Source organism: Stenella coeruleoalba, assembly GCF_951394435.1.
Source record: "Stenella coeruleoalba genome assembly, chromosome: 5".
Taxonomy (NCBI): domain Eukaryota; kingdom Metazoa; phylum Chordata; class Mammalia; order Artiodactyla; family Delphinidae; genus Stenella; species Stenella coeruleoalba.
Genome location: NC_137150.1, coordinates 115595262 through 115622305, shown reverse-complemented (window position 1 = coordinate 115622305; position 27044 = coordinate 115595262). Strand labels below are relative to the sequence as shown.

The window sequence follows — 27044 nt, the reverse complement described above, 5'->3', positions numbered from 1 at the left end:
CCTGTGCTGTACAGTAGGTTCTCATTAGTTATCTGTTTTATACATAGTAGTGTATATGTGTCAATCCCAATTTCCCAGTTCATCCACCGCTCCTTCCTGCCTTGGTGTCCATATGTTTGTTCTCTACGTCTGTGTCTCTATTTCTGCTCTGCAAATACGTTCATCTGTATCATTTTTCTGGATTCCACATATAAGCGATATATGATATTTGTTTTTCTAGATTAGTTTTGGCTCTGTTATAGTCGGAAGCCATGAATTGGTATTCAGAATTTTGAGTATACTGTTCATGATACAGGAAATGTCTCTTCTTTGACTAATTTAGAAGAGACATTTCTTGTATCATGAACAGTATACTCAAAATTCTGAATACCAGTTCATGGCTTCCGACTATAACAGAGCCAAAACTAATCTAGATAGTTAATAATCCTGCATAATAGACTACTGTAATCCTTTGGTTGGTGATTAATACTTTATAATTCTCTAATAAAGTTTATTCTTTGGGCAAGAAACTCAATACAATTTTTTTTTAAGTTCATTTGATAAATGTCTTTTCAAATGAGCCCTTAAATAAAAACAGTAGATTTGACTCTCCAATCACTAGTTCCTGTGATTCCTTCATAGTTATTTTAACTACTGCTGCTCGGAGATTCAAAATATATGAGGAAATAATAGTGATACATCCACATTTATTTCACTTGACTAACAAATACACAGTGCCCTATTGAGGTAGGCAGCTTCTTATGTGACTTCAAATGCTTCCACCTGGTATTCAAGGCTTCAAATGATGTCGCCATACTTCAAATTTGAATGTAATCTTATGAGAAACCAACCCTAAGCCCGAATCACTGAGCTAAGCAGTTCCAGAGTCACGAGTCACAGAAACTGAGATAATACATTTTTTGTTGTTTTAAGCTTACTAAATTTTTATTTATTTCTTATTCAGCAATAGATAATAGTGCTTACTATGTACAGGAGTGTTCTAAATGTTTTAACAATACTAATTAATTTTGTTCTAACAAACTTAGGGGTAGTTCCTCTTACCCCATTTTCAGATAGGGAAATTAAGGCACAGATGTGTTAGGTAATTTTCCCAGGATTATACAACTAATACGTAGCAGAGTTATTCAAATCCAGTCCATGTTCAGCCCCAATGCTGTGCTGCCTTATCCATCCCATAATGCAATCCTATAGCACCATTTTTGTTCAGTACTAAACTGGATAGTATCCATGAAAGACCTCTTGTTTACCAGATAATGTTACAGGTTTAGACAGTGCTATTTAATTCTTTACATTTCTGAGAAGCAAATTTGAATTTACAGATTTTTTAAGATGCGAAATGAAGATAATAGTACCTAATTCATTGGGGTTTTGTGAGTGCCTGGCAAGAAAGTGCTAAGTATTATGAATGGAGATGATAGAAGGAGAATGAACAAAGTTCAGTGACTTGCTAATTTTATGAGGGATTATAAGAAAATGCCACAAGAAAATAGGTTATTTTCCCTAATATCCTCAAGACCCTGAAACTATGAGTCAAAAACTTCTGCAGAATTCTGCAGAAATATGAGAGAAAATAAATTTGCTGTGGTAAAGCATTTATTTAGTTTTGGGAAGAATTAATAGCTTGCCTCACATTAAGTTTTTTGGATGTTAAAAAACTAACAAATACAGTCTGTCTTACACCTCATTGAATTAACTATTTTTTGGCTTACCTAAAAGACTTCCTGAAATGTCTTAAGTGGCATAACACAACTTTATAACTATAGCTATATATGTGTGTGTGTGTGTGTGTGTGTGTGTGTGTGTGTGTATATATCTACGTACACAACGTAAATACATAAATACACACACACAAACACACAATTCTGTTAAGAGTTCATCCAATCACCTTAAATTGCTTAACATAGCCTATATAGTATTGGAAACTGGAAATTGGATCTTATTAGTTGTAACCACTACCCTTCTTTTGTCTCCCAAGTAACTAAATTAAGAATATTTTGTCATAGTCAAAAAATACTTTGCGACAAAAAGTAGTGGTGGCAGACCTTGCTAAATGCTACTGCAATTATCTTTTCTATTCATTCTTACTTTCAGAACCCAGTTTTTTTGGAGTGGCGACATCCCCTACTTTAAAAATTATTTTGCAGCTAGGGATGGGTATGTGACATAATTCTGCTCTACCTTCTTGAAATGCAGACATGATGCTGGAGATAAAGCAATGGGTTTGCAACTACCAATCAATGGACATGTAATAGAAGTGGCCAGTGGTGTTATGGAACTGCTCTGGCCAGCTTGGTCCTTTCTACCTTGGGACTTCTTTCTACCTAAGAAAAACAAGCCCCTTAGTTGTTTACACTTCTTTCTTTGTTTTCCTTCTTTCCTTCCTTGTGTTTTTAAACTTTTGACCCTTACTTTGTGGTTAAACATTTGGTCAAATTGCCATTTGTTGGACTTCTGCTTCTGGCCAAGATGGAATAAAAAGGAACTGATTCAACTAAAAAGTGGAAGAAAATACATGAAACAACAGTTTTCAAGACCTTACGCATCATGGCCAACGTTAATTCTTGTCTATTACCTCTGTAAAGTCATAGCTATAGCAATACAGGGAAAGCAGAGGCTGTTCTGTAATACCTGGAAATTGTTGCACAAATGCTCAGAACAGAAAGCCAGAAGCAGATGTTCAGACAGAGTTAGTGTTGACTAAAGCTGGGTTAACATTTATGCCTAGTTCCTGTGGTACTCCACTGTCACGTATTCTAAATCATTCATTTAGTCTTATTCTCTGATAACCACATTACATTTTCTATCAAGAGTTGAAAAATAGCAGTAAACCAATAATCATTCGCAAGTATATTAATGATAAGCTGAGTCTTATAAACATGAACTCAAAAATCAATCTTGAATCTCTTCCCTTGACACACAAAAATGCACATGTATCATTTTCCTTGTAAGTGTTTTGGAAAAATATTTTTCAAATTTTTCACATATTTTTCACAACTATCACAAACATTTTTCAGTTTATGATATATTTTAACACTTTACTCATATGCCTATTCATTTTTTTTTTTTGCGGTACGCGGGCCTCTCACTGTTGTGGCCTCTGCCGTTGCGGAGCACAGGCTCCGGACGCGCAGGCTCAGCGGCCATGGCTCACGGGCCCAGCCGCTCCGCGGCATGTGGGATCTTCCCGGACCGTGGCACGAATCCATGTCCTCTGCATCGGCAGGCGGACTCTCAACCACTGTGCCACCAGGGAAGCCCCCTATTCAGTTTTATTTTTCTCTTTGTGCTGCCCTCAAGAGAGAAAATGTTGCTATCTTTGATCAACTATGATAACTTGAGCATGTGCAAAATCTGGTTGATCTGTAAATAACCTGGTTACCTAGTCAGCGGTCATCAAGAGAAGCCAGTCAGCCTTTACTGGGTTCACACCAGTTACCTCGGCCCCATTAACCCAACAGCAGCCACCATACAAACTACCAAAATAGTATTAATTTTCATAAAAAGATTTAGAGAAATGTGGCTCATAATGTATCCAGAAGTCCTGATTTCTGTATTCCACAGATGGTCTACTTGCTTGGAAAATGACAGCTAGAAAAGTGGGAACTAGGAGAACTGGAAGGAACTAGAAAGAGATCTGCCCTGTTTCTGCCTTCTTAGCTTTGCTTAATCTCGCTGAGATCAATCACACTGCACACCACTGAGGACCGTGTCTTATTTTAATCTCCAATTATCCCCAAGTTGTTGCTGTGTATAGAATAGCCTTTCATAAACATTGGCTCAGTTTTGCCCTTTTTGTTTACTTAATACTATGTCCTATGATGTGATTTTTTTGTAAACACAGAACTGCAACTATAAGGAGAGGAGATACGACTGTTGGCACTGAAGTGATTGCTAACATGTTACTGAATGTTTTCTATATTCCAGAAAGAGTTTTATCTGTCCTAAATGTTGTGTTATCTCATTTAATTTTCAAAAAAAAAACCCAAAACCCTTAGGAGGTAGATAAAATTCTTACACCCAAATAAGTCCAGAGAACTAAGTTAACTTGCCCAAGTTTACACAATTAGAAAGTGGTGGAGTTGAGATTTAGCATAAGCACTTTGTCACTAGATCCTGAACTCTTTTAACTACTATAATATTTTATTTTAATTTTCTTGATTTTTTTTCCTAGAATAAAAGCCCTCTAGACCAGTTAGAACTATTTATTATTTTCACATGTATTAAAATACTGCATTACATCTTCTTAACACTAACTTTGATATCAAAGCTATATTTAAAAGTGTATGAAATTGCCCTTATTCAACTATTTTTTTACCTACAAAAATGACTATTTCATATGGCTCAAACTAATACTATATTTGAAGAAGCACCCTACCCCCAAGGTTTAATTCCATTTGTCTACACAGCTATTGGTTTAAATTCTTCTCCGCCCCATTCTTGAACTATGGACTCTTTAAGTGGCTCTTCTAGGAATGAGACATCTTATTAGAGAACTGAAAAGAACATCATCATCAGTTTTGTAGTCATGTGGGCCTGGATTCTACACTTTATTGGCCAAGATCCTCTTGGTATCTTATCATATTTGGTAAAATAGGATGAGCGGTAATAACTTTCTTATATTCTTTATTGAGAATTGAAAGTAATAAATTATTCCAGTGCCTTGCACATTACTTGGCATATAGTGGGCTTTCAGTAATAAATATTCTCATCCTAAAATAATTCAATCTAATGCTTCTTAGGATTTTCATTCTATCAGCTAAGGTAAATATTTCTGCATATCCAAATGATAATAATTATTTTCTTAATATATTTTGAAGTTAAAATTTTGAAATAAATAAATCATTGAATTAAAAGGTTTTTTTAATTCAAATTTACTACTTCTCTATAATCCAGTCATTTTAAGTATCCTGCACTTTGTTTCAAAGAGTACTTCAGTGATTGAACAAACTTGATGTACATAATAAAAATGAGAATGAAATATTGATTTTTTAAAACACAATAATATTATATTGAGTAATTTTGGCTTAGTCATTTTAAATGACTAATTTATTTTACTTTTTCTTTTTCCTCTTTATTTAACTATATTATACATGAGATATCATGTATATATATAGCTATAACTATCTATCTATATTTTCATAAATCCTAAGTATACAGATTGATGATTTTTACAAATTGAACCAATATTCAGACCCAGATCAAGAAACAGAACATAATCATTTCCCAGAAGCCCACCTTGTTCACCCTTTCAATCATTACCCATCACCACCAAGAGTAGCCAATATCCCGACTTCTAGGAGTATAGTTTCTCTTCTTTATTTCTTTTTTAAAAAAAAAACCTTTTGTATCAATAGAATCATGGAATCATATAAGAATATGCTTTTGTGGTTGACTTCTCTTTTTTATAGTTTTTTTTTAAATTTTATTTATTTGGTTGCATGGGGTCTTAGTTGTGTCAGGCAGCCTCTTTGTTGTAGCTCGTGGTCTCCTTAGTTGCAGCACACAGCTCCTTAGTTGTTGCACATGAACTCTTAGTTGCGGCATGCATGTGGGATCCAGTTCCCTGACCAGGAACCAAACCCGGGCCTCTGGCATTGGGAGCATGGAGTCTTATCCACTGTGCCACCAGGGAAGGCCCCTGTGTTTTCTTTCACTCCACATTATGTTTGTGAGATTCATTGGTGTTGTTGCCTGTAGCATTTGTTCATTCATTCTCATAGCTGTATAGAATTCCACTGTATGAAGATACCACAATTTATCCAGGTGACTGTTGATTTCCCATTAGATTTCTAAATTATGCAGTGTCTCTGATTGATTTTACTACATGTGTAAAGAGGCCAAAACATAAATTTTAACTGATATTAATGAAATATCCAGTTCCCTTTCTTAATGGATTTCAATAGATATTTATTCAATGCCTACTGAGTACAAAACATAGTGGTAGGTACTACAGGAATTGTAAAGACAGGACAACACTTTCAGTAGCTTACATTTTAAGGAATGAAGCTTTAGATAATATAGGGTTTTATAATTTACAGTAACTTTTCATAAATACACTTAGGGGATGAAGCAAGGTTGTACAAAGTTGTTGCAGAGGAAGGAGAAAAAGAGGATAAAAGAAATGGCTGTTGAGTCTTAACATGTTAAAATATTTTATTAAAATCATCTTGAAAGGAAAATACCATTGAAGTTTGAAAACTTCAAATTTGAATGGCAATTCAGAGAAATAATGTGGCTTCTATTACATAAAACTACCAAATGAAAAAACCCTTCAAAATATAATTAGTACTACAAATCAACAATTACTTGTGAATGTATACCATCTGATATATAACTCACTGAGGTTAATCAAGCCAGAAAATGACGTTCCATAGAAAATATGTTTTTTACTCAAAGTAAATAGTAAAAATATTATAAAATATTATTTTTAAATAAAGCAAAATTTTATTTTATAAAATTCAGTTAACATATAATTACTCTTTCCAAAAAGCAGCTGAATAACTCAATATGTTTTTCTGTGATTCCTCCATAATTTTTTTTTTTTGCGGTACGCGGGCCTCTCACCGCCGCGGCCTCTCCCATTGCGGAGCACAGGCTCCGGACGCGCAGGCCCAGTGGCCATGGCTCACGGGCCCAGCCGCTCCGCGGCATGTGGGATCCTCCCAGACCGGGGCATGAACTCGTGTCCCCCGCATCGGCAGGCAGACTCTCAACCACTGCGCCACCAGGGAAGCCCCTCCATAATTTTATATACTGTAAAATAACTCAGAAGTTATTATAGGTGCCTGTATAATATTACTCTAAAATGCCTAATCATTCATTCTACAAATGTTTGTGGCGTATCAACAATCTGAAAGGTACTATGTTAGGAACCTAACACACAAAAACAATAAACTGGGCACTTGCCTTCAAGTAGCTTTAAGGAGAGGCAGACTAAAAGGATTTAAATAGAGTATGGTCCCTGCCATGATAAAGGTATGCACATAGGGCTACTCAGAGGACCGAAAAAGGGCATGTGGATCAGACAGGGGAGCGAAGGGAAAAATCAAGAGATGCTTTGTGCAGAAGATGACTCCTGAACAAAGTCAGAGACTTAAGGGATAAATGGCATTTAGCACTTTGGGCAATGAGGAAAAGGCAGATATTCTGGAGGGAATGAATGGAAGAAAGAAGGTTGGGTACAGCCCGTTATGGTTAGAGCTATGGTGCTTATCTCTTGTTTGTGTTAACATGTAGCTAGGGGCCCGCTGTTTTGCATTTCTCCCCTGTCTTTATTTTTTCAAATACTATTTTTTTTATTTGGTATAATCAATATACAACTAAAAGTATTTACTTTTTGTCCCTGAGTCTTGTGTTATTCCTGCTTCTGTTAGCATGTCAAAGAAAAGTCCTTTCTGGTGTATCAAATTCTGTGGTGTTTCAAATTGTGTAATCCTTCCAGAGTCTAGAACAAGCACCCTGCAATGTGAAAAGAATCCAGTCAGGTAACCTATAATCAGTGTTTCAGTTCACCCTTCTTGTTCTTGCTACCGTAAGGTTTAAATTACTGTATGAGTTATGTCAGTACAAAATAAAGGTACTATTTAACTAAGGAAATATATCAAGTTTTCTAATATTCTTTGAGCATTAACAAATTCCTCTAATTATTTTGGAAAATATCTTCCATACTATTAGGGGACATTTTGTATCTCTCAGCACAGATAAAATCCTTTACTAGTGGTAAGTAATTAATGTGTTTCATATGTTCAGTAGGTATCTCTGTAGAAACTGGTTTATTTCTGAAAACAAATAAAGCATACCTGTCTGAATCAATGATAGAATGCAGTCTGTGAGCAATCATCAGGATGGTACAATCAGAAAACTCCTTCCTGATTGCGGTCTGCACCAAGTTATCAGTCTCAAAATCGATGGAAGCTGTTGCCTCATCCAAGATGAGAATTTTTGTTTTTCTCAGCAAAGCACGAGCAAGACAGACAAGCTGTCTCTGTCCAACACTGTTATAAAAAATGGTAAAATGATTTCCACAATGGATTTTATGGTCACACAATTCGTGTTCTAAAATTCTAATTATACTGTTATTCTCTTCCTAACCCACACATTCATTCATTCTTTTCTTTAAGAAATATTCACTGAGTGATTACTATATGCCAGACTCTGGTCCAAGTTCTGCAAATAGAACAATGAATTAAACAGACAAAAGGCTCTGTCTGTGTGTTTACATAGGGAAACAAAAAAATAAATGAGCAAAATGCATAGTAATGAGAAGAATTCGAACGTACAGAAAGGGAGGGTGTAAAATGTGGGTACGGGGTGGGCATTTTAGATGGGCATGCCAAAATAATCCTCTCTGAGAAGATGCCTTTAAATTCAAGGTCTGAAGGAAGTGGAAAGTGAGTCCTGAAGATTTCCAATGGGAACCTGTTCCTGGCAAAGTGATTGGCAGATGTAAAATTCCTGAGGCAGGCAGGAACCGGCCTGGCATCTTCACGAAACAGCAAGGAACCAAGGAGGCCAAGGTGGCAGAAACAGAGAGAGGGAGGAGAGAGTAAACAGAGAAGAAGCTGAGTCATACAGGCTGTGTCTCTCCAGTGCAGAGAGGGTCTAACTGATTTCCCTTAGGTCTCTGATCACATAAAGGGACCATCCTAAGACATCAAACATCAAAGTAGCCCTCACAACAATTTTTTTTAGGAAGACAGCTATTAGAGTAGGAGTCTTGGCAGAAGAAGATTCAATTAAATAGTGACTTTTCCTGCTGCATTGTTCCTCTTTTGCCCCTTTGTTTCCCTTCACCAGCAGTTTCCCAGCCAGTGGCTATCATTTTATTTATTCCTTGTCTGTCTTCCCTAGGAGAAATCAGCAATGGTGTGCTTTGAAGAGGCCAGACAAGATCCGTGGTAGCTCAGGAGTGACTTCCTTTTGAGGCCAACTCGTTTCTAAAAAGCCCTGAATGAATAACCTGGCCAAGCTCTGTTCTTAGCAGCTTACCTGAGGTTTTCACCACCCTCTGAAATTTCATGCAGCAGCTTCTTGGGAAGGGACAGCACAAACTCTTTTAAGTGACATAGTTCCAGCACCTCCCATAGCTCGCCATCAGAATACTTGTCTAGGGGGTCCAGGTTCATTTGAAGTGTTCCAGAAAATAAAACAGGGTCCTAGAGAATAAAATGGTCACCAGTAATCTTACTGTCACATGAGGCATGCGTACATTAAATAAGGAAAAAACAAAATGATCAAAACTAAATAGTTATCAAATTCATTTTATATTGAACCCAAAAGCAGAAGAAAATCAGAATAAGTTGCAAGTTAGATTAAATCATTATAAGCTTCCTGATTCTTTCTCGTCCTCTTATTAATAATGTCTCGATCACAACCACGATAATAATGATGGTAGCTGCCCTTTAGTCAGGGATATAATATAATACAGAAAAGAACTGAATAAATGTAATCTATACTATGTATATAATATTATCTATCAGCCCACCAATCCAGAAAGATAGAAGTAAATATCCTCATTTGACAGACAGTGAACTGGAGGTTTTAAAAACTCTCATCCAAGGACACACAGAAGGTAAGTGCTCAAGTAGAATTCAAAGACGACAAGTCCACGCTCTTTCCAATACACTGACATGTCTAGTGAAACTGTATTTTACTACGCCTGTTTTGATTTATAAGAGAGGAACGACTGTTTCTTTTCTCCAGTCAATTTTGTCCCTGTCAGAATTTCAGATTTTACTCAAATTTGTTTTGAAGTAAATTCATGAATGTAAGTATGTGTTTAAACAGTACGACAAAGAGATGATAGTATTTTAAGATATTTTTAAAGAATAATATAAAGATATTTCATAAATGCTCAGCTTAAATCTCTCAAACACAACTGAATAAAGTCATCTTGGACTGCAGAGGCATATTATTGAGCCAATTTGCATATTTGTTAATGATCAAGTTCCTCTGACGCCACAGATGGAAAAATCAAAGGACTTGAAAAAAGATCTAACTGCATTATTGTTCTTTTCATTTTTTCAATATTTCTAAACCTCAAGTCAAAAGAATCAAAATCCTACATTCAAATTACCAACTAAGCAAAAGCCTCAGTAATTGTTTTTTTCTTCCAAAAACTACCAATGTGTTTCAGCCTGATCTCTACATTTGAATTTTATTTGTATTTACTATTATGAAGGAAACTTGCAAAGCAACATAGTTTTTCAAATAGATAAATGCACGTAGGGAGAACACTTCAGATTTAGAGTGTTTAATAGGATTTAATTACATAGTTATTTTTCATAATACATTTAAAATAATTTGGCTCCCCAAAATGAATGTGTATGCTTGAAAGGAATATATTAAAAAAAAATTAAAACAAAAACAAAATAAAATAGAACAAAAGATGAAGTTTCCCTAGAGGGAGTTAAGAAAGACTAACGACAAAACAGTCTTTACCTGTGGAATAATATTAAGTTTGCCACGAAGGTCATGAAGCCCAATTGTAGATATGTCAATTCCATCAATAATAATTTTGCCTCCTGATCCTTCTACAATTCTAAATAGGCAATTTGATAGTGTTGATTTGCCTGCTCCAGTTCGTCCCACAATTCCAATCTATAATGAAATCATCATAAACAGTTTACATTGTACTTTTTGTAAGGGAAGGGGACCTTGGTACTGACAACAAATACATTACGTGTCAGGTCAGTAGAATCTAATTTTGCCAACCAGAATAACATTGACTGTCATGGAAGACTTAACGTGACATGCAAGGATGAGTCTTTATCCAGACACTCCTTACTCACTGGAAAGGCTTGGGCTAATATGTGTGTTGAAGAGTGTATGCCATGCATGAATGGATAAAGAAAAAAAATATGTATATAAACATATATATAATCCTGCATAAAAATGAAGAAAATCCTGTGATTTGTGGTAACATGGTGAACCTCGAGGACATTATGCTAAGTAAAAGAAGCCAGACAGAGAAAAATATTGTATGATCTCACTTAAATGTGGAATCTAAAAACATCAAAACGTCAAACAAAAGGTTACCAGGGATTGAAGGGTGGGGAAAATGGGAAGATGTTGGTCAAAGGGTACAAACTTTCAGTTATAAGGCAAATAAATTCTAGGTATCTAATGCACAGCATGGTGATTATAATTAATAATACTGAAATTTGCTAAGAGAGTAGATCTTAAGTGTTCTTAAGGTTATGATAATCATTTCACAATATATGTATATCAAACTATCACACTGTACACCCTAAAAAATACAATCTTTATTTGTTAATTTTACCTCAATAAAGCTAAAAAATAGTAAAGTCATGTTTCACAATAGATTATGAACAGCTTAAAATATATATTTTTGTTGATAGAGGAAAAGCTTATTTTGTACAAACCAACCACGTCTTTATTACTTTTATATGAAATTTGAACAAATGACCATCTTATATTCAATATCACGGTATACTTTGGCCTTAACAATAAATATATTCAGATGAAAGGTAAAGTGAGACTTATGAAATATATATGGTACCTTCTCTTCCCCATGAGTCTGGAAAGTGATATCTTGTAATGCTGAACCAAGATCATCTCGGTATCGAGCCTGATAATTAACAAATTCCACTATCCCTTTATTGGGCCATTGTGACGGAGGCCTTTTAGACATTATCCAGGGTGCCTTAAAACAAAGAAATATTTTTTAAACTATAATTACAATAAAAATAGCTCCCCCCAATAAAAATAATTCTCATGCATATAAACAAAAGTGATAAAACAAAAATGATGAATGACGTTTGTAAACATTATGAGTTTTCTGAAAACGCTTTTAAAAAATACCAAAATCTTAGAAATAAATTTTTACACATAAAGAGGCTTCCCATCTTCTATTAAGTTATTAAGAAAAATCTAAAACCTTATAAAGGAGCTGAAGGTAACCTGAAATTTTCAGCTGAGAGGAGGACAGTTTGTCATTTATTCATTTCCCAAATACTGAGTGTTTACTGTGCCAGTTAGTGCTTTGGTTGTTGGTGATTTAGCAGTGAGAAAAACAAATAATTCTTGCCCTTACGGAGCATGCATGCTGGTGAGGAGAGACAAAAAGCACCATATAGCCTATGCAGAATGTTAGTTGATGATAAAACTTTGGAAATCAGGAAATAGGCAGGGTTGGTGTAATTTTAAACAGGGAGGTTAGAAAAGGCTTAACTGGACATGGTCAGGAAACAAATCATGTGCATATCAGAGGAAACCCTTTCCAGGTAAAGGAGACTAACTACATATGCTGAGGACCTGAGACTGAGGCCTGGCTCTGGAACACTGGAGGAAGAGCAGGAGGTAGAAGAACACGCAGAAGACTGTGGTGCCCCGCCAGGGAGGTGAAGTGTTTTCATGAGAGGGAGCGATCACAAGTGTCAAATGATAGGCCAGGTAAAGTGAAGACTGAGAGGCTACCATTGGTGATCTTGACTAGGGCAGGCTCAGTGAAGTGGTAGGATTTAAAGCCTGTGTGAAAGAGGGTCCAGAAAAGAATGAGAAAAGAGGAATTAGAGAGAGCAAGTACAGGAACTATTCCCAAGAATTCTGCTGTAAAGAGGAGCAGAGAAACCGGGCTATAGAGGAGTAAATAGGGGTCATTTGGACACATTTACTTCTTTCCACATCAAGGGTTTTTGCAATGGTGTCTGTTACAACTTGCATCAAATTACATAAAGATGATTTTTTTTAAATGTGTGTGTGCTTGTGTGTGCACACACACATTTTACTGAACTTTTTTCAAAATGAAAAGAAAACATATATTAATAGCAAAAGATTTAGAAAATATAGAAAATGATACAATTTTTATATTAGTCATTACATGGCACTAAGCTGAACAAACTAGATATTCGTAACTGTGATTGTGATCGTGAAGGTAGACTAATCTTTCGTGAAATGTGTATGAAAAAGGAAGGTAAGACCCAGGGAAGAATCTAGAGGAAGATTCAAAGTTCAGGTAGGAGTTGGAGTATGCAGAAAATATTTTAGTATATTTATAGGCTGAAAGGAGTAAAGGGGTTGGGGGGCTGAAATTAGGAATTAGAGAAGGTGGTTAATGGAATAAGGTCTGAGAAAAGATATGAAGAGATGTTTCCAAAATACAACTGGAAATTTGTAGGTTTTTTTTTTTTTTTTTTTGGCGGTGTGCGGGCCTCTCACTGTTGCGGCCTCCCCCGTTGCGGAGCACAGGCTCCGGATGTGCAGGCTCAGCAGCCATGGCTCACAGGCCCAGCCGCTCCGCAGCATGTGGGATCCTCCCGGACCGGGGCACGAACCCGTGTCCCCTGCATCGGCAGGCGGACCCTCAACCACTGCGCCACCAGGGGAGCCCTGTAGGTTTTTATTTGGAGGAGGAACACTTCTTCCTCAGAGTTATGAGCGAGCAAAAGAGGAAAGTTTCACGAAGATTTAGATACCTTTATAAATGGATTGAAGAAGATGCAGAAATTCATATACCCTTTATATACCCTTTATCATCTGCCCTGTTAATTCATGGAACTGGGAGACAGAAGTACCCTAGATTAGTAAAATATGAAGATAATGCTAACATTATACTCTGTCTATAGTCTAATTCTTCTCTCTCCCAAATTATAGTTAATTAAAGGGAACAAAGCAGACTGATTTTTTCTCCTTCTCCTTCCCATCCACAGAGATGCTAATGGTGAGTAAATGGGACAGAAGGTATAAGCAGTAAAGGCGTAGTTAATTTTGAAATTGGACAATCAGACTGTAAATAATTGTGAGGTGACTGCATTAAGACACTTTTCTCAATGTAAAATCTTTACAAAGTTATAATCATAGGTTGCATATTTTACTTTACATTGGTAGGGGACAGATCACTGTGCCCCTTAAAAACAGGTGCTCATATTTCATTTTTATAACAATACTGAAATGGGATATCTTATAATTTATGAACAGTCCTAATTTAATTAGCAGTGCTTTTTTTCTACTTTAGTGATTATATAAAATAATGGTGTATTTTACAATAGATTGAATTTTAATTTCGTCGAAATGCAAAATATTACAGCATAAATTTGGAAATGCAGGTTTTGTTCAAAATTGATTTTTAAGATGTCAGTTCAAGGTGTATTACAATATTTTAATTCTGCATCCATTTATTAGTTATTTAGGAGTGCTTACCTCTTTATCCATATTTTCATATTCACAAACTCTTTCAATGGAAACTGCATTGGTTTCAATTTCACATGCTTTCCTTACCCAAAAATTGAGAGATTGAGTAATCTGGAGGTGAAAAACCAAGAGCTTAATGAATGAGTATCAGTTTTTTATATACTATTAATAATACTTTATAAAGCTTCATTTTTCAGAATTTTCATATATTTTATTTCTTAGAATTATTTAACAACTTTAGAAATAAGCATATTTATTCTTAGACACACATGTGCTTCTTTGTTTGTTAAATTCATTAATATCATAAACAATGGTTATTTGTCAGAAGAAGGAATGAATATAGTTCAACATATATTAAAGGAGACCATACTTGGTGTAAGAAATGATGAATACCAAGATTGATGGGATATGCCTTGAGAAATGTACATCCTAAGTGAGGAAAAAATTTGTACACAATGTTACCTTTGGCATTCTTTACCAGCTTCCATTTGAAGGAATTTTCTGACTACTCCTGTCTCCTTTTTTTCCCCCAAACTCTACTTTCTTCTCACGCAACTTACCCCTAAATATAAGTTCCCCAAGGTTGTAACTTCAAATCTAGTTCTGAAAGTCACAAAACTCACACGATTCAGATTTTTCTTGAGTTTGGTGCTAAACCATTTGATGGCCAACCTGACTGAACTGATGTGGGTCTCCTTAAAGTGTTGATTTAACCCACTTAGGATGTACATTCACATATTTCACTGCAGAACAAAGAGTTTGATTACAGAGTTCTGCCCCAGGCCCTGCATATATACATACATACATACATACATATGGATATATTTATTTGTGTGTGTGTGCGTGTGTGTGTGTGTGTGTGTGTGTGTATATATATATATATATATATATATATATATATATATATATATATATGTTAAATGTATCATAATTCCTTTCTAGAAGCCTAAGTTCTGAATTCTGAAATGCAACTGACTTGAGGCTTTTAGATAAGGGACTAAGGGCATGTACCCAAATCATGTAGACCCATCTTTTAAATAATATGGAATTATATTAAGCAGTTTGATACATTTTCTATTTTACTAAGGGGACTTGCACACAGTCATACCACTAGCACTTCGCAGTATCATATAAAATAGGGCTTATTAGGAAAAAAAATTACAAGCAGAGCATATATTCTCCCCAGAGCTTGCATTATCTCTCTGCTTAGTTTGGGCAAACCAGATGGACAGGCCACGGTAGAGAGGGGTCCTATCCCTGTTATACTTTATAACTCTATAAGGATAGGAGAACAGGAAACTTCTGGGTAATGATGCAACAGCAGGAGTTTCCTGGATCCTCTAGCACTGAGCCTTGGGTATCAGCCTGTTTTCTCTGTGAGCTAACTTAGAAATACTGAGCTAGCTCTTTTGCTAGTAGCAAAAGAAAGAAATGAGCCTCCAGGGTAATCCAGATTTGTCTCTCATTACTTAGTTAATACAGTCTATAATTCAGACAGGAAAAGGAGAAGAGAGTTTAATTAATTGGATTATAAACATATCATATACCACAAAATCACTATTACTTACATTTAAGGCATAGGATATGGACAAACCAACTACTGCTGAATCCATAGAATTGCCAGCCTGCAGAGCAAGCAGTGAAGCGAAGAACACCATTAAATTGCCAAGAAATTCAAGTCTAACAGACAGCCACCTGTAATAATGGAAAATATTCCTGAACTGAGATGCAAAAGTTTTGGTGCACTTAGTATGAACTCTCCTCTGAAACCTGAAGAAGTAAACATCAATAGCTGCATTCTCTTTTTTCACACTTACTTAGAACTCAATCAAACAGGATTTTTGCAGTGATGATAGAGTAAAGGATTTCTCTGCATAAAAATACACTTTACTTTTGCAGAACTTTGCTTTAAAACTTAATCAGAATTAAAAATCAAAACAAAAGAACATCAGCTGAAATGATGCATTTATCTTAAAATCCCATTGGAAAATCACTTACCTTTCTGATTACATACACGTTTTTTATATGATAAAATTAGTCACTAAAAGTTAACATGTGCCCAACTATTTAATGTTTTTTTCTTCTCTATGTGAAATGTATAGCTTCAAATTCAAAATATTATAGATTATTGTTTGCAAAGAAAATCCATTCTACAAATATAAAATACAACAAAGAGTCACATCTTTACTAATTCTAATAGCATCCTGTATAACCTTCAAAAAACGTGGGACCTTATTTTCACGTAAAGTATCATGTACTATTCAGACGGACATAAATAGACACACTTTAACTTAAGTGTATATTAAATACTAGAAATATTTAAGGCTTTAATATTTTTGATGAAATATCATTAAAAACACTTTCTGGGGCTTCCCCGGTGGCGCAGTGGTTGAGAGTCTGCCTGCCGATGCAGGGGACACGGGTTTGTGCCCCGGTCCGAGAAGACCCCACATGCCGCGGAGCAGCTGGGCCCGTGAGCCATGGCCGCTGACCCTGCGCGTCCGGAGCCTGTGCTCCGCAACGGGAGAGGCCACAACAGTGAGAGGCCCGCGTACCGCAAAAAACCCACAAAAAACAAAAAACACTTTTTGTTTAGAAGTTAGTGAACAAAATATCCAAGAAGAGACTAGTCCTGAACTGGGTATGTGAATATGACTTACCTGTTCGAAATCACATTGTTGTAGAAACAGACCAAATTCTCATTCACCACGTCTTTGTTTTGCTGGATGAACCTCTGTTCATGTCCAAATGCCCTGATAGTGGACACCCCAAGGAGAGTCTCGCTAAAGTGGGAAAGGACAGGAGAGCGAGATGCTCCTGCCAGCCGCCGAATCTGCCGAGAGCTTGCCACGTAGTATCTCTAACAGGAAAACAGAAAGAGGCGGTTGGGAAGATGTAGGCAAAATTGCTTCAATAGTTTGAAAGTGGCAAGATACTTGTATAGTGGATACTTGTGTAACTAAAGAGCAGCCCCCAAAAGTTAAGTTCAAGTTCTAACCTCCAGTACCTGTGAATGTGACCTTATTTGGAAATAGGCTCTTTGCAGATGTCATTAAGGTTCTTGAGATGAGATCATCCTGGATTTCGGGTGGGCCCTAAATACAGTCTGAGTGTCATTATAAAAAGTAGAAAAGGAGAAGACACAGACACAGGGAGAAAGCCATGTGAAGACGAGACTGGAGTGATGGAACTAGGAGTCAAGGAAAATGCCAGGGGTCTCTGACAGCCGCCAGAAGCTAGGAGAGAAGCATGCAATAGATGCTCCCTCAGAGCCTCCAGAAGAAGCCAACCCTGCCTACTCCTGGATTTTGGACTTTTGGCCTCCAGAACTGTGAGAGAATAAAATTTCTGTTGTTTTAAGCCACGAAGTTTGTTACAGGAGCCCCAGGAAACGAATGCACCTTTGTAACAGTAAAAGGCCCAAATTCTGGATAGCACAACTAGAACATAATTGGGCAAAATTTCACTTTGATAATGCTCTCAAACACCCATTATTGAGTACCTACTGTGGAAAAAGCTCTATGTTACATGTTGGAAGTGTGGTCAGGTGGTTAACCCATTAAATGAAGGAAGCCAACCAAATGTACAAACAATAATATTTTTGTACCTAAATATAGTTATGGAAAAAATTTTCTTTATTTTTTTCTGCCAAAAAAACCAATGTGGCCACAATTATAATTGACTACTTCCCCTCTGACTTGGGCTGAGGACAGCTGGGATGGGTGGATCGTTCATCAGCCCCACGTAATTGCTACAAACTGGAAATGAAAATAAAGAGTTTGCTACATCTTGCAATTTTTTTTCATGAAAATCTTCAGATCTGGAATTTTACGTAAAATTCCTAATTTTAAAAATGTCTTCATTTTGGTAAAAACATTAAGCAAGCTACGCTAAAACATACCTGACGCTACATGTGGGCTGTCAACTTACAGTTTACAAGCTCTGCTCTATGCTAAGTGCTCTAGAGAATACAAATGATTACGGCATTCTGAGCCTGCAAGAGGATTTAAGAGATTGTCTCAAAGGTAGTTTCATAAAAGTTCAATGAATTATAGAAGCCCTGGGGTCCTTCCATGAAACTGACCAGAGCACTGAGCTTAAGAACATTTGATTTAGATCAGTGCTTCTCATACTTTAGTAAAAATTACCAGAAGGATTTTAAAAACACAGACTTCTGTGAGAACTTCTTTATTTCCCTCTGATCTATTAGGGTATGATTAGTAAATAAAAATTGTGTATATTTTGGTTGTAAAATGTGATTTTTTAAAAAAGAGATTCTGATTCTATAGGCCCATGGGTCCAGGGACCACACTTTGAGTAGTACTGACCTAAAGCAAACCTCTTATTTTACAGGGAAAAGAAATGAAGCCTGGAAAAGAAAGTGATATACCAAACACAGGAGTCAGGAAAGTAATCTGAGGTTCCTGAATCTTCATTCAAGGCTCACCCTATAAAGTTCCGCCTAACAAGACATGGTTTCTAGACTCTTTTCCACTCCCAGACACCCTGTTATAGTGCACCAACCACAAGACTATCACTTGTGATATGTTTTGTTGTTTTTGTTTTTTTAAGCAGACACAATTGATCCTCAACACCATTCCTCAATTTCTTGACTTTTTTTTTTTTTCTAACTATAAGACATAGTGTCTGCCCCAGAGGACTTACAATCACACTGAGGAGACAATTTTTGGTCTAGTAAATAAATAAATGAATAAATAAATAAATAAATAAAATGACAACAAGAACAACAACAAAAAAACAGCCTATAATACTAGCAGCATAATAAACCCATAATACCTACATGAGTCATATCTCTTTGCCCTACTTTGGTAGAGAATGCTTCTCACAGAAAGTAGAATATAACCTAGGCATGAAGGGTAAGTAAGATCCAGATAGGCAGAGAGAAGAGGGACAACATAGGAAGTAGGAGGAATAATGGTAGTACAGGTGCGGAAATGAGCAAATGATTAACATCCTGGTTGGACAAATTAAACTCCAATATGCATTTGAAAACTTAGGTTTAGAAAACATTAAACTACAAGAACTGCATCGTTTTGTATAAAGATCCTCAAAAAACTTTTATATTTAATTTAAATATGTGTTAAGAAATTTTTTTTTTACACTACAGCCTCACAGTGACATAATTTTGGAATTCAAACTGGTTGACCACATTTTTTTTTTTTTTTCCTGTACGCGGACCTCTCACTGTTGTGGCCTCTCCTGTTGAGGAGCACAGGCTCCGGACGCACAGGCTCAGTGGCCATGGCTCATGGGTCCAGCTGCTCCGCGGCATGTGGGATCTTCCCGGGCCGGGGCACGAACCCGTGCCCCCTGCATCGGCAGGCGGACTCTCAACCACTGTGCCACCAGGGAAGCCCCCGGTTGACCACATTTTAATTGGAATATAAGGATATATACATATCATGAGAGATCTGTTGTAGTTCTTCCAGCAATAGTTTGTTGATAGCAGGGATAACAGGGCAAAAGGCAATATGTGCTTCTCTCTTGGATATTCAGGCAAATTAACTTTCTGCTAAAATGTAAACAACACCTAGGTTTTATGGTGGCCATGAAAATGCACAACTCAGTTCTCCTGTTGCAGGGCCCATAGCTGACTGACAGCCCAGCCGCTGCCCCTCCAAATCCACTACTATAGTAGAATGAAGGCCATTTTTCCCACAGATGACTCCCAGGCAAAGACTGAGCATGGCAGGGGTGATAAACAAGCCCATTCAGGGGTCACATGGGAGCATCCATTGGGCAGTGTTGGTTGTGGACTTCCCATTCATTCAACCAAACCTCTTATGGAACCGTTCTGCAGTCCAAGACTCTTCCTACCCAATCCTCTTCCTTCTCCCTCGAAGGGAGCAGACCTGCCTCACTGTCGAAGGGCTCACCCAGCCTTCTCTTGCTCCCTCTCCTTTATCTTTTACAGGCATTTCCCCCAGCAATTCTCTAGTACATCTAATCCTTTCTTGATGTCTGCTCCTTAGAGAACCTTAACTAACAGGCAGTCTAAGTGGGTCTGAAACTATATTTGACTGTGAACTTATAAGTTATTAATACACATAAAAATCTGTGTACTTACTTGTATAGTGAAATAGAGGAAAACCAAAGGAATAATCCCCAGAATGAAGAGTGGTAAAGCTCCCACAATGACCAAAACTGTTCCAATAACATCCAGTGTACAATTCAGCCAGGTCCGTAAGTAGTAATGGAAACGCATATCAATTATAAACATGTCCTGAAAAATTTGATATCGAGTCACTTTATTTTTAACTTTTCATTGGTTTAAAATGAGGGGAAGAAGACATATATCATTCATTGTAAAAATAAAAACATTTACCCAGATGTGACAATCTGATTATTAAATATCTAAATATTCAATATATGATCTCTGCCCTCCCCAGCCCACCCCCATGTATTTTTCAGCTGTAACAATTAAGAGGGTGTTCTAGTACCAACATGTCTATGATCAACCAATTTGTACTTCCCAATGACAACTACATGGCACTTAATTTATATGACTGAAATCAGACTCTGTTAAAAAAAAAAAAAAAAGAGTCCAAACCCCGGTAGTTGGGGATTTAGGGGCATTGGTCTACCATTATTCACTCCCTAAAAACTGTAAAACACTCCTAGGCCATTCTTATCCACTGAGAACATGTCCAGTGACCTTCTTGGATAGCTGGATCCTGCCAATATCAGAAGAAACAGGAAAACAAAATAATCTTCATTTACAAAATTAAAAACCGAAAGATAGAGGTGGACAATGGGACTGAGAAATGGACATGGGAAGGTCATGCATCAGTTCACATGTAACTTAAAGCTATGTTTGTGGTATAAGGTACGACCTTAGAGATCCCAGGGAATAGGAAGGCACTCAACCTTGAAGGGATGGAGTATTCAGTTTAGGACAACACTGATAAAGAATGGAGATAGAATTTTATTTCTTCTCAGCCTTGCTTTGGGACTTCCCTGATTATCTCACATACCAAATAGTGTAAGAGCATCATATTCATAAGTAACTTCCTGCCTGTCTTTAAAATACACCTTCTCATATTCTCATCTGTTCAAGACCCAATCATTTGTCATGTTACTGTATAATAATGCGAGTTGTTTAGGAGGGTCATAGAGATATGTCCACTGGGAGACAAAGAACACTGGTGATCAAGTTCTTCTATAAACTTTCAAAGAACAGTGTGACACTGGTATGATTAAGCAAGATTTAATACTCCATCAAACATTGATTATGCTAGGTATTCTCATTTATATTTTGATGTTTTATCCTCATTTTTCCCCATACCACACCAAATGTTTTTCATATACACAAAAATATATTGCCATATTTTAAGATCATGGCTATGCACTAATACAGAAGCCACATGGCTGCTGCAAACTGAGATCTAACAGAAGTCTATTATACAAACCAGATTTTGAAGACTTTGTAGGAGAAAAATAAAATATTCAATCAATAATTTTACATTGATTATACTTTAAAGTAATGTTTCAGATATTTTATGTTAAAATATATTATTATAAATAATTACTTCAACTGTTTCTTTTTACTTTTATATTGTGGCTACTAGAAAATTTTAAATTACCTCTGTGGCTTGCATTACATTTTATTGGACAGTACAATTACAAGTACTTAATAGTAAACACAATGGGCAAAACCCTATAGGTTAGCAGAGACACTCTGGGAACCTCTACCCATCCCCCATTTGCCATTAATGAGTTGATAGTTCTTTCAAAGGCAGAATGCTTAAAATCTGGGTATGTCGATACAGACTTACATTTCTCCCCCTCCTCAGCCTGAACCACTGATTCTCAAACTAAATGTGTATAAGAATTGGAGTTGTAGACATCAGAGCACATGCACTTCTTGGATTCTTTCAGCTATTTTTAAGGGTTATTTTAAGTATGTGTGTAAGATGTGACTCTGCTATACATCAATTATAAATGTCCCAATAATTAGAAATAAAATAACAATGAAATCTACCCTAAACGTAATCCCATCTTTTTAGAATGATATTTTTTACAAATGAGATAATAAGGTACTAAATGTGGATCATTTATACGTATGCTATTTAATAAGGTATGGCTTACTTACCTTGGTGAACCGATTGACGATCTGGCCTATGGGATTGGTTTCAAAGAACTGGAGTGGGAGATGCAGCACATTATCCAACAGTTGGGCATGCAAAGTTCGAGAGGCAGCCAAGGACCCTCTGGTGAGTACATAAGCTCCCGAGCAAACAAAGAGACCTAAACACAAATTGTTATCAATGACATGTTAACAGCTTAAACTCTGAATTTTAACTCTCAAAAGATTGCTTGTAATAGCATTTATTTTTAATGGAAAACTCAAATATCAAACTTAAAAGTGTATCACTGTGGACCAAACTAAGTATAAATGCATATGGTACCTGGAAAATAAATACGGACACTCTGGTGAGCTATAAGAGCAGGGCTCTCCTTATTCATGAGCATAGGTTCTAGAGAAATGCTCTAAAGATAAGAGATCAACCGGGCTGACAGAATTTTGGCAACCTATTAACTTTATGATGTCCTGAAAGACAATGTGGTAGTGACCGATGTTGCTAGACAAATAATTTCAGTTCTCCTAGCTTCTAGGTCCATGGTAGAATTGCACTTTCTGACCTCCTTGTGATTGATGGGATCAAATGAATAGTTCTGAACAGTAAGTTGAGATATTTCACATGACACTTCCAGGTGTCAGACTTGCTAAAGCTCCTATTCCCTTTGCACAGTGCCTGCCAACATTTAAAATAGTGGTTGGATTGCTTCTTCATCTTGGGCCCTAGAATCAGAAGAGTCCCTTTCCTGACCTACAGTGGACAAGTGGTATGAGTCATGAATAAACTATTTTTGGTCTGTCAAGCTATTACAGTTTGGTTGGTGAGAAGGTTCTTGAAAAAACTAAAAAGTTAGAAAATATAAATAATAAACATGTAGCTTCAGTGGAACAGGTTAAAACACAGTTAATAGCATCTATTGACTATTGGTAACTGTGTTTGACAAAAATATAACAAGAAAGAGACAAGCTCAGAAAAGAACTATCCAGGTGTGTAAGAAGAAATGAAAGGACAAAGAATCCCCAAACTGGGGAACTTGTAGGGGTGGAGGAAGAAATGCTTGGTTAAAATGATTGGTTCAAGGGTGGATATGTGACTCAAATTGTTTCAAGGAGAGTAATTTCATGGATTTCTATGGAAAGATGTTCTTTGAAAGAGAATATTTTCATCACCATGTGAAGCCTGAGAATGGCTCAGGAAAAGAGGAAAACGAGCAGAACTGAGGAAGCATGGTGGACACTTCATTTGAGCCCCTGGATCAAGTGTGTTTAAAAACTTGTGCCTGGACTTTTCCATTTGAGGCATCAATAAATTTCCATGTTATTTAAGCCATTTGCTCTTGAGTCTTCTGGGATACATAATTGCACCGCTGATCTCTACTATACAAAATTGTTAGTAAAAGTGTGTTGCCAACAGGATTCTTGTTCCAACCTCAAATTCTTTTAGCTAGTTCCTTTATATTTTAAATAACATCACACACTGCTCTTTAATAATTTCTTACTCTTAAATACTTTCTATTATTTTCCTACCTCACTCCCCATACTTGCTTCTAGTCCTTCCAAAAATAGGTTGTTGCCCTTTTGTTCTCAAATATTCAGTGTTTACATTACTACTAAACATAATATTCATGAAGTTCACTAAATGTATAATGCTTGTACCACTATTTTTCTATGCAACAAGCACTAATCTATTCCCAAACAATTCAATAGTCAGCAAATCTCTTTGGAATATGTTTAAACTCAGCAGAGAGTCTATTATGTCTTTCATCCTATTTCACCCCCTCATCCTGCAACATAAACTACTCTCTTGGAACCCTCTGTATTTCTGCTCTAAACTGGAAATTTTTGTGGGAACAGGCTTTAGTATTCTTCAGTTACAGAAAATGTTGTTAAATATTATGCATTTGACAATTTCCATCTGTATTTACTGTGTCTTATTGTATGGATGTTGAACATCTTGGATTATTCCTCTGATTTTTCCTTATTTATCATTTGCCATCTATGTTTTTGATGTTGTACATCTGGGACAATTTCTACCGATTTATCTTCTCACACTTGTACAATCTTTTTAAAATTCTTTAAATTTTTTAAGAACTTTCTTGTTCTTAGATTGAACTTATTTAAGCACATTCTGCTCTTGCTTTGCCTCTGCTTTTGAATACCTGAAGATACTAATTTTAAGCTTCTCTTACATATCAAATATGACTATTTTACTTCTGGGCTCCACTGCTCTATTTGTTGGCTCTTATCTATATTGCTCACTTGATTAAAATGCATGACCATCCATCATTACCAGTTAAAACATGCAAGATAAAGACATGGTGATAAAAAAAAAAAAAAACCATGGTGAATTAAGAGGTACCTGGTGTGGCTTTCTTCTGCCTGTGTGCACATTAATTTTCTCCAGTCTCCTCTGAATGGAAATTCCACTTAAGTGGGTGTGACACTGGAAGTCTCATATGGTGATCTAGACATAGGCTGGAACTTCTCCAAAAGCCACATAAGGAGGCTTTCTTCTATGTAGGTCACACACACTAGTAACCCTAATTTCCTTTTTAAACATCAGCTTCCTAGTTTTCACTGTACTACTGCTGTGCCAGTTGGTAACAGGAGAACAATGTTCTAGTGAATCACTTTGATTATTTCGATGCTACTCAATCCTACTCTCTGTACCTGAGTTCCTCCACAGCTAGACTGAACCGCTCCCTATTCTTTGACAGTTTCATCTAATATCTGTTCCTGGTTACAGGTTCTTCTACCCTTGATTATCAGTATAATCGCTTATGTAGACATTTATCACTCTGAAATCCCCTGAACCCTTTACTTTTATATTCATCCACTGTCATTTCAGTGGAATTTTGTGAGGTAAGTAAAGTAAATGATCCACTCACTCATCTTAGACTGGTGTGTACTCCTTAAACATTGCACTTTGAAAATAAGGTGCCTATATTTTACACACTGGGTTGGAAAAGGAAGTTCCTAACAAGGGGGCATAAAACACAATAGATTAAGGATGTTCAGAGTGCCCTAGAGATTCTAAAGGAAATAGCTGGGAACCAGGAATAAAATGTTCGGGGCTATTTCTTTTTCAGAAGATAAGGTAAGATCTTTATTATTGTTATAAAATATAGATGCAATGTTTTCTGCTTCAGTACTCCAGTTTTCTTTGAATGTTAGCCTTCTATATTATTCATAGCCTCTGGCATTAACATGTGAAAGTGCTATTTATGTTTTAAAGCTCAAAAACTAATGTGAGCTTTGATGATATCAGTGAATACAGCCTGCTCTTGATTGAACCAGGTTCCATAGGACACAGCTGCAGACTACTAAAAAAGTCAGAAATTATATATTTTCATTTCTTAAGAAATAATTTATAATTGTATTTAATAATAAGTCAAAAATTTAAATGTTTTTAAATGTAAAAAACAAAAATCCAATCAGGAAAAAATCTTTTTGATTAAACTCTGCATAATCTGTTACCTTTACTACAAAATACTTTCTATACCTACTGATAGTTAATTAAAAGTCAGACTTTACACAAGTAAAATTTTGAACACTAAACTTGCATACCTTGTCTAGTATAGGAAAAACAGTATTTGCTCACTTAAAATATTCTCCGAAGGATACTGAGTCTCCCTTAAAACTGTAACATGAGCTCACTGGATTGGTAAGAGTTTAACCCTCCTATATATGTGTGACAGACATAGATATAGAGATGTATATGGGACATTTCTTTTGCTGCTCAGCATTCTAGATGTCTATACCTACTTTTTCCTCAAGTTGCAAACCACAAGCCAAAAAACTTGATTCACTGACTCAAAACCAAACACATTCTAAGTCCTGGTGTCTCATTTTAGTTGTTAACATAACAACTCTTTCCTCAATGAATGTTGTTAACAGAATGACAAAAACATAAATTTGTCTCACAATATTTGCTTACTTTCTGATGGAGATACTTATAAGAAGTACTATGGTCACACAATAAAAATAAGATAGGAGAGCAGAAAACAGAAGCAAGGCCCTAAATCACAAATTTTTAAATGTTATCTTCATTTTCTGTTACCAAAAGCATGCATCTCTGTTTTCCCTTATGCATATCCCTAGACAGCAAGACTTCCACGTAGATGGCTTTGTTATTTCTTATTTGAATTTATCACTCTCCTTCACTCTGTCTTCCTTTCTTCTTATAAACACATCAAAAATTGTCTATTTAAAAAATCTTCCCTTGGGTTTCCCTGGTGGTGCAGTGGTTAAAAATCTGCCTGCCAACACAGGGGACACGGATTCGAGCCCTGGTCCGGGAGGATCCCACATGCCGCAGAGCGGCTGAGCCCGTGTGCCGCAACTACTGAGCCTGCGCTCTAGAGCCACGACTGCTGAGCCCACGAGCCACAGCTACTGAAGCCCTCATGCCTAAAGGCCGTGCCCCACGATAAGAGAGGCCACCGCAATGAGAAGCCCGCGCACCGCAACAAAGAGTAGCCCCTGCTCGCTGCAACTAGAGAAAGCCTGTGCGCAGCAATGAAGACCCAACGCAGCCAAAAGTTAATTAATTAATTAAAAATATCTTCCCTTTAATTGTTCTACACTTTTGAGTACTATACTTTTGAGTGTCTTTCTTCTTACTCTTTCAAATCACCTAACTTCTTTGAAGGACAATGTGTATCTATTCTGCTACTAGGGAGAAAAAAAACAGCAGAAAAATATGTATCCACACTTCCCATTAAACATGCTCCAAATTGAATTAATCATTTCTCTGCTCTACCAACTGACTTCCCTCATCCTTGGTTTCTTT

General features: G+C 36.5%; 1 protein-coding gene across 1 annotated transcript in view; it reads right to left on the bottom strand.

Moving 5' to 3' along the window:
- Window positions 1-7319: 7319 nt before the first annotated feature.
- LOC307187199 (multidrug resistance-associated protein 1-like) overlaps window positions 7320-27044 on the bottom strand; it is a gene marked incomplete at its 3' end in the record, with an annotated part of 76641 nt that continues 56916 nt past the window's right edge. Inside the window, exons 19-28 of the mRNA XM_079923001.1 lie at window positions 22265-22419; window positions 20240-20395; window positions 16812-17011; window positions 15720-15846; window positions 14161-14262; window positions 11522-11665; window positions 10441-10599; window positions 8989-9155; window positions 7800-7994; window positions 7320-7458 (exon numbers count right to left, since the gene is read on the bottom strand). Of these exons, the coding sequence (XP_079779127.1) occupies window positions 7320-7458; window positions 7800-7994; window positions 8989-9155; window positions 10441-10599; window positions 11522-11665; window positions 14161-14262; window positions 15720-15846; window positions 16812-17011; window positions 20240-20395; window positions 22265-22419 (1544 nt within the window). The remainder of the gene's footprint in view (window positions 7459-7799; window positions 7995-8988; window positions 9156-10440; window positions 10600-11521; window positions 11666-14160; window positions 14263-15719; window positions 15847-16811; window positions 17012-20239; window positions 20396-22264; window positions 22420-27044) is intronic.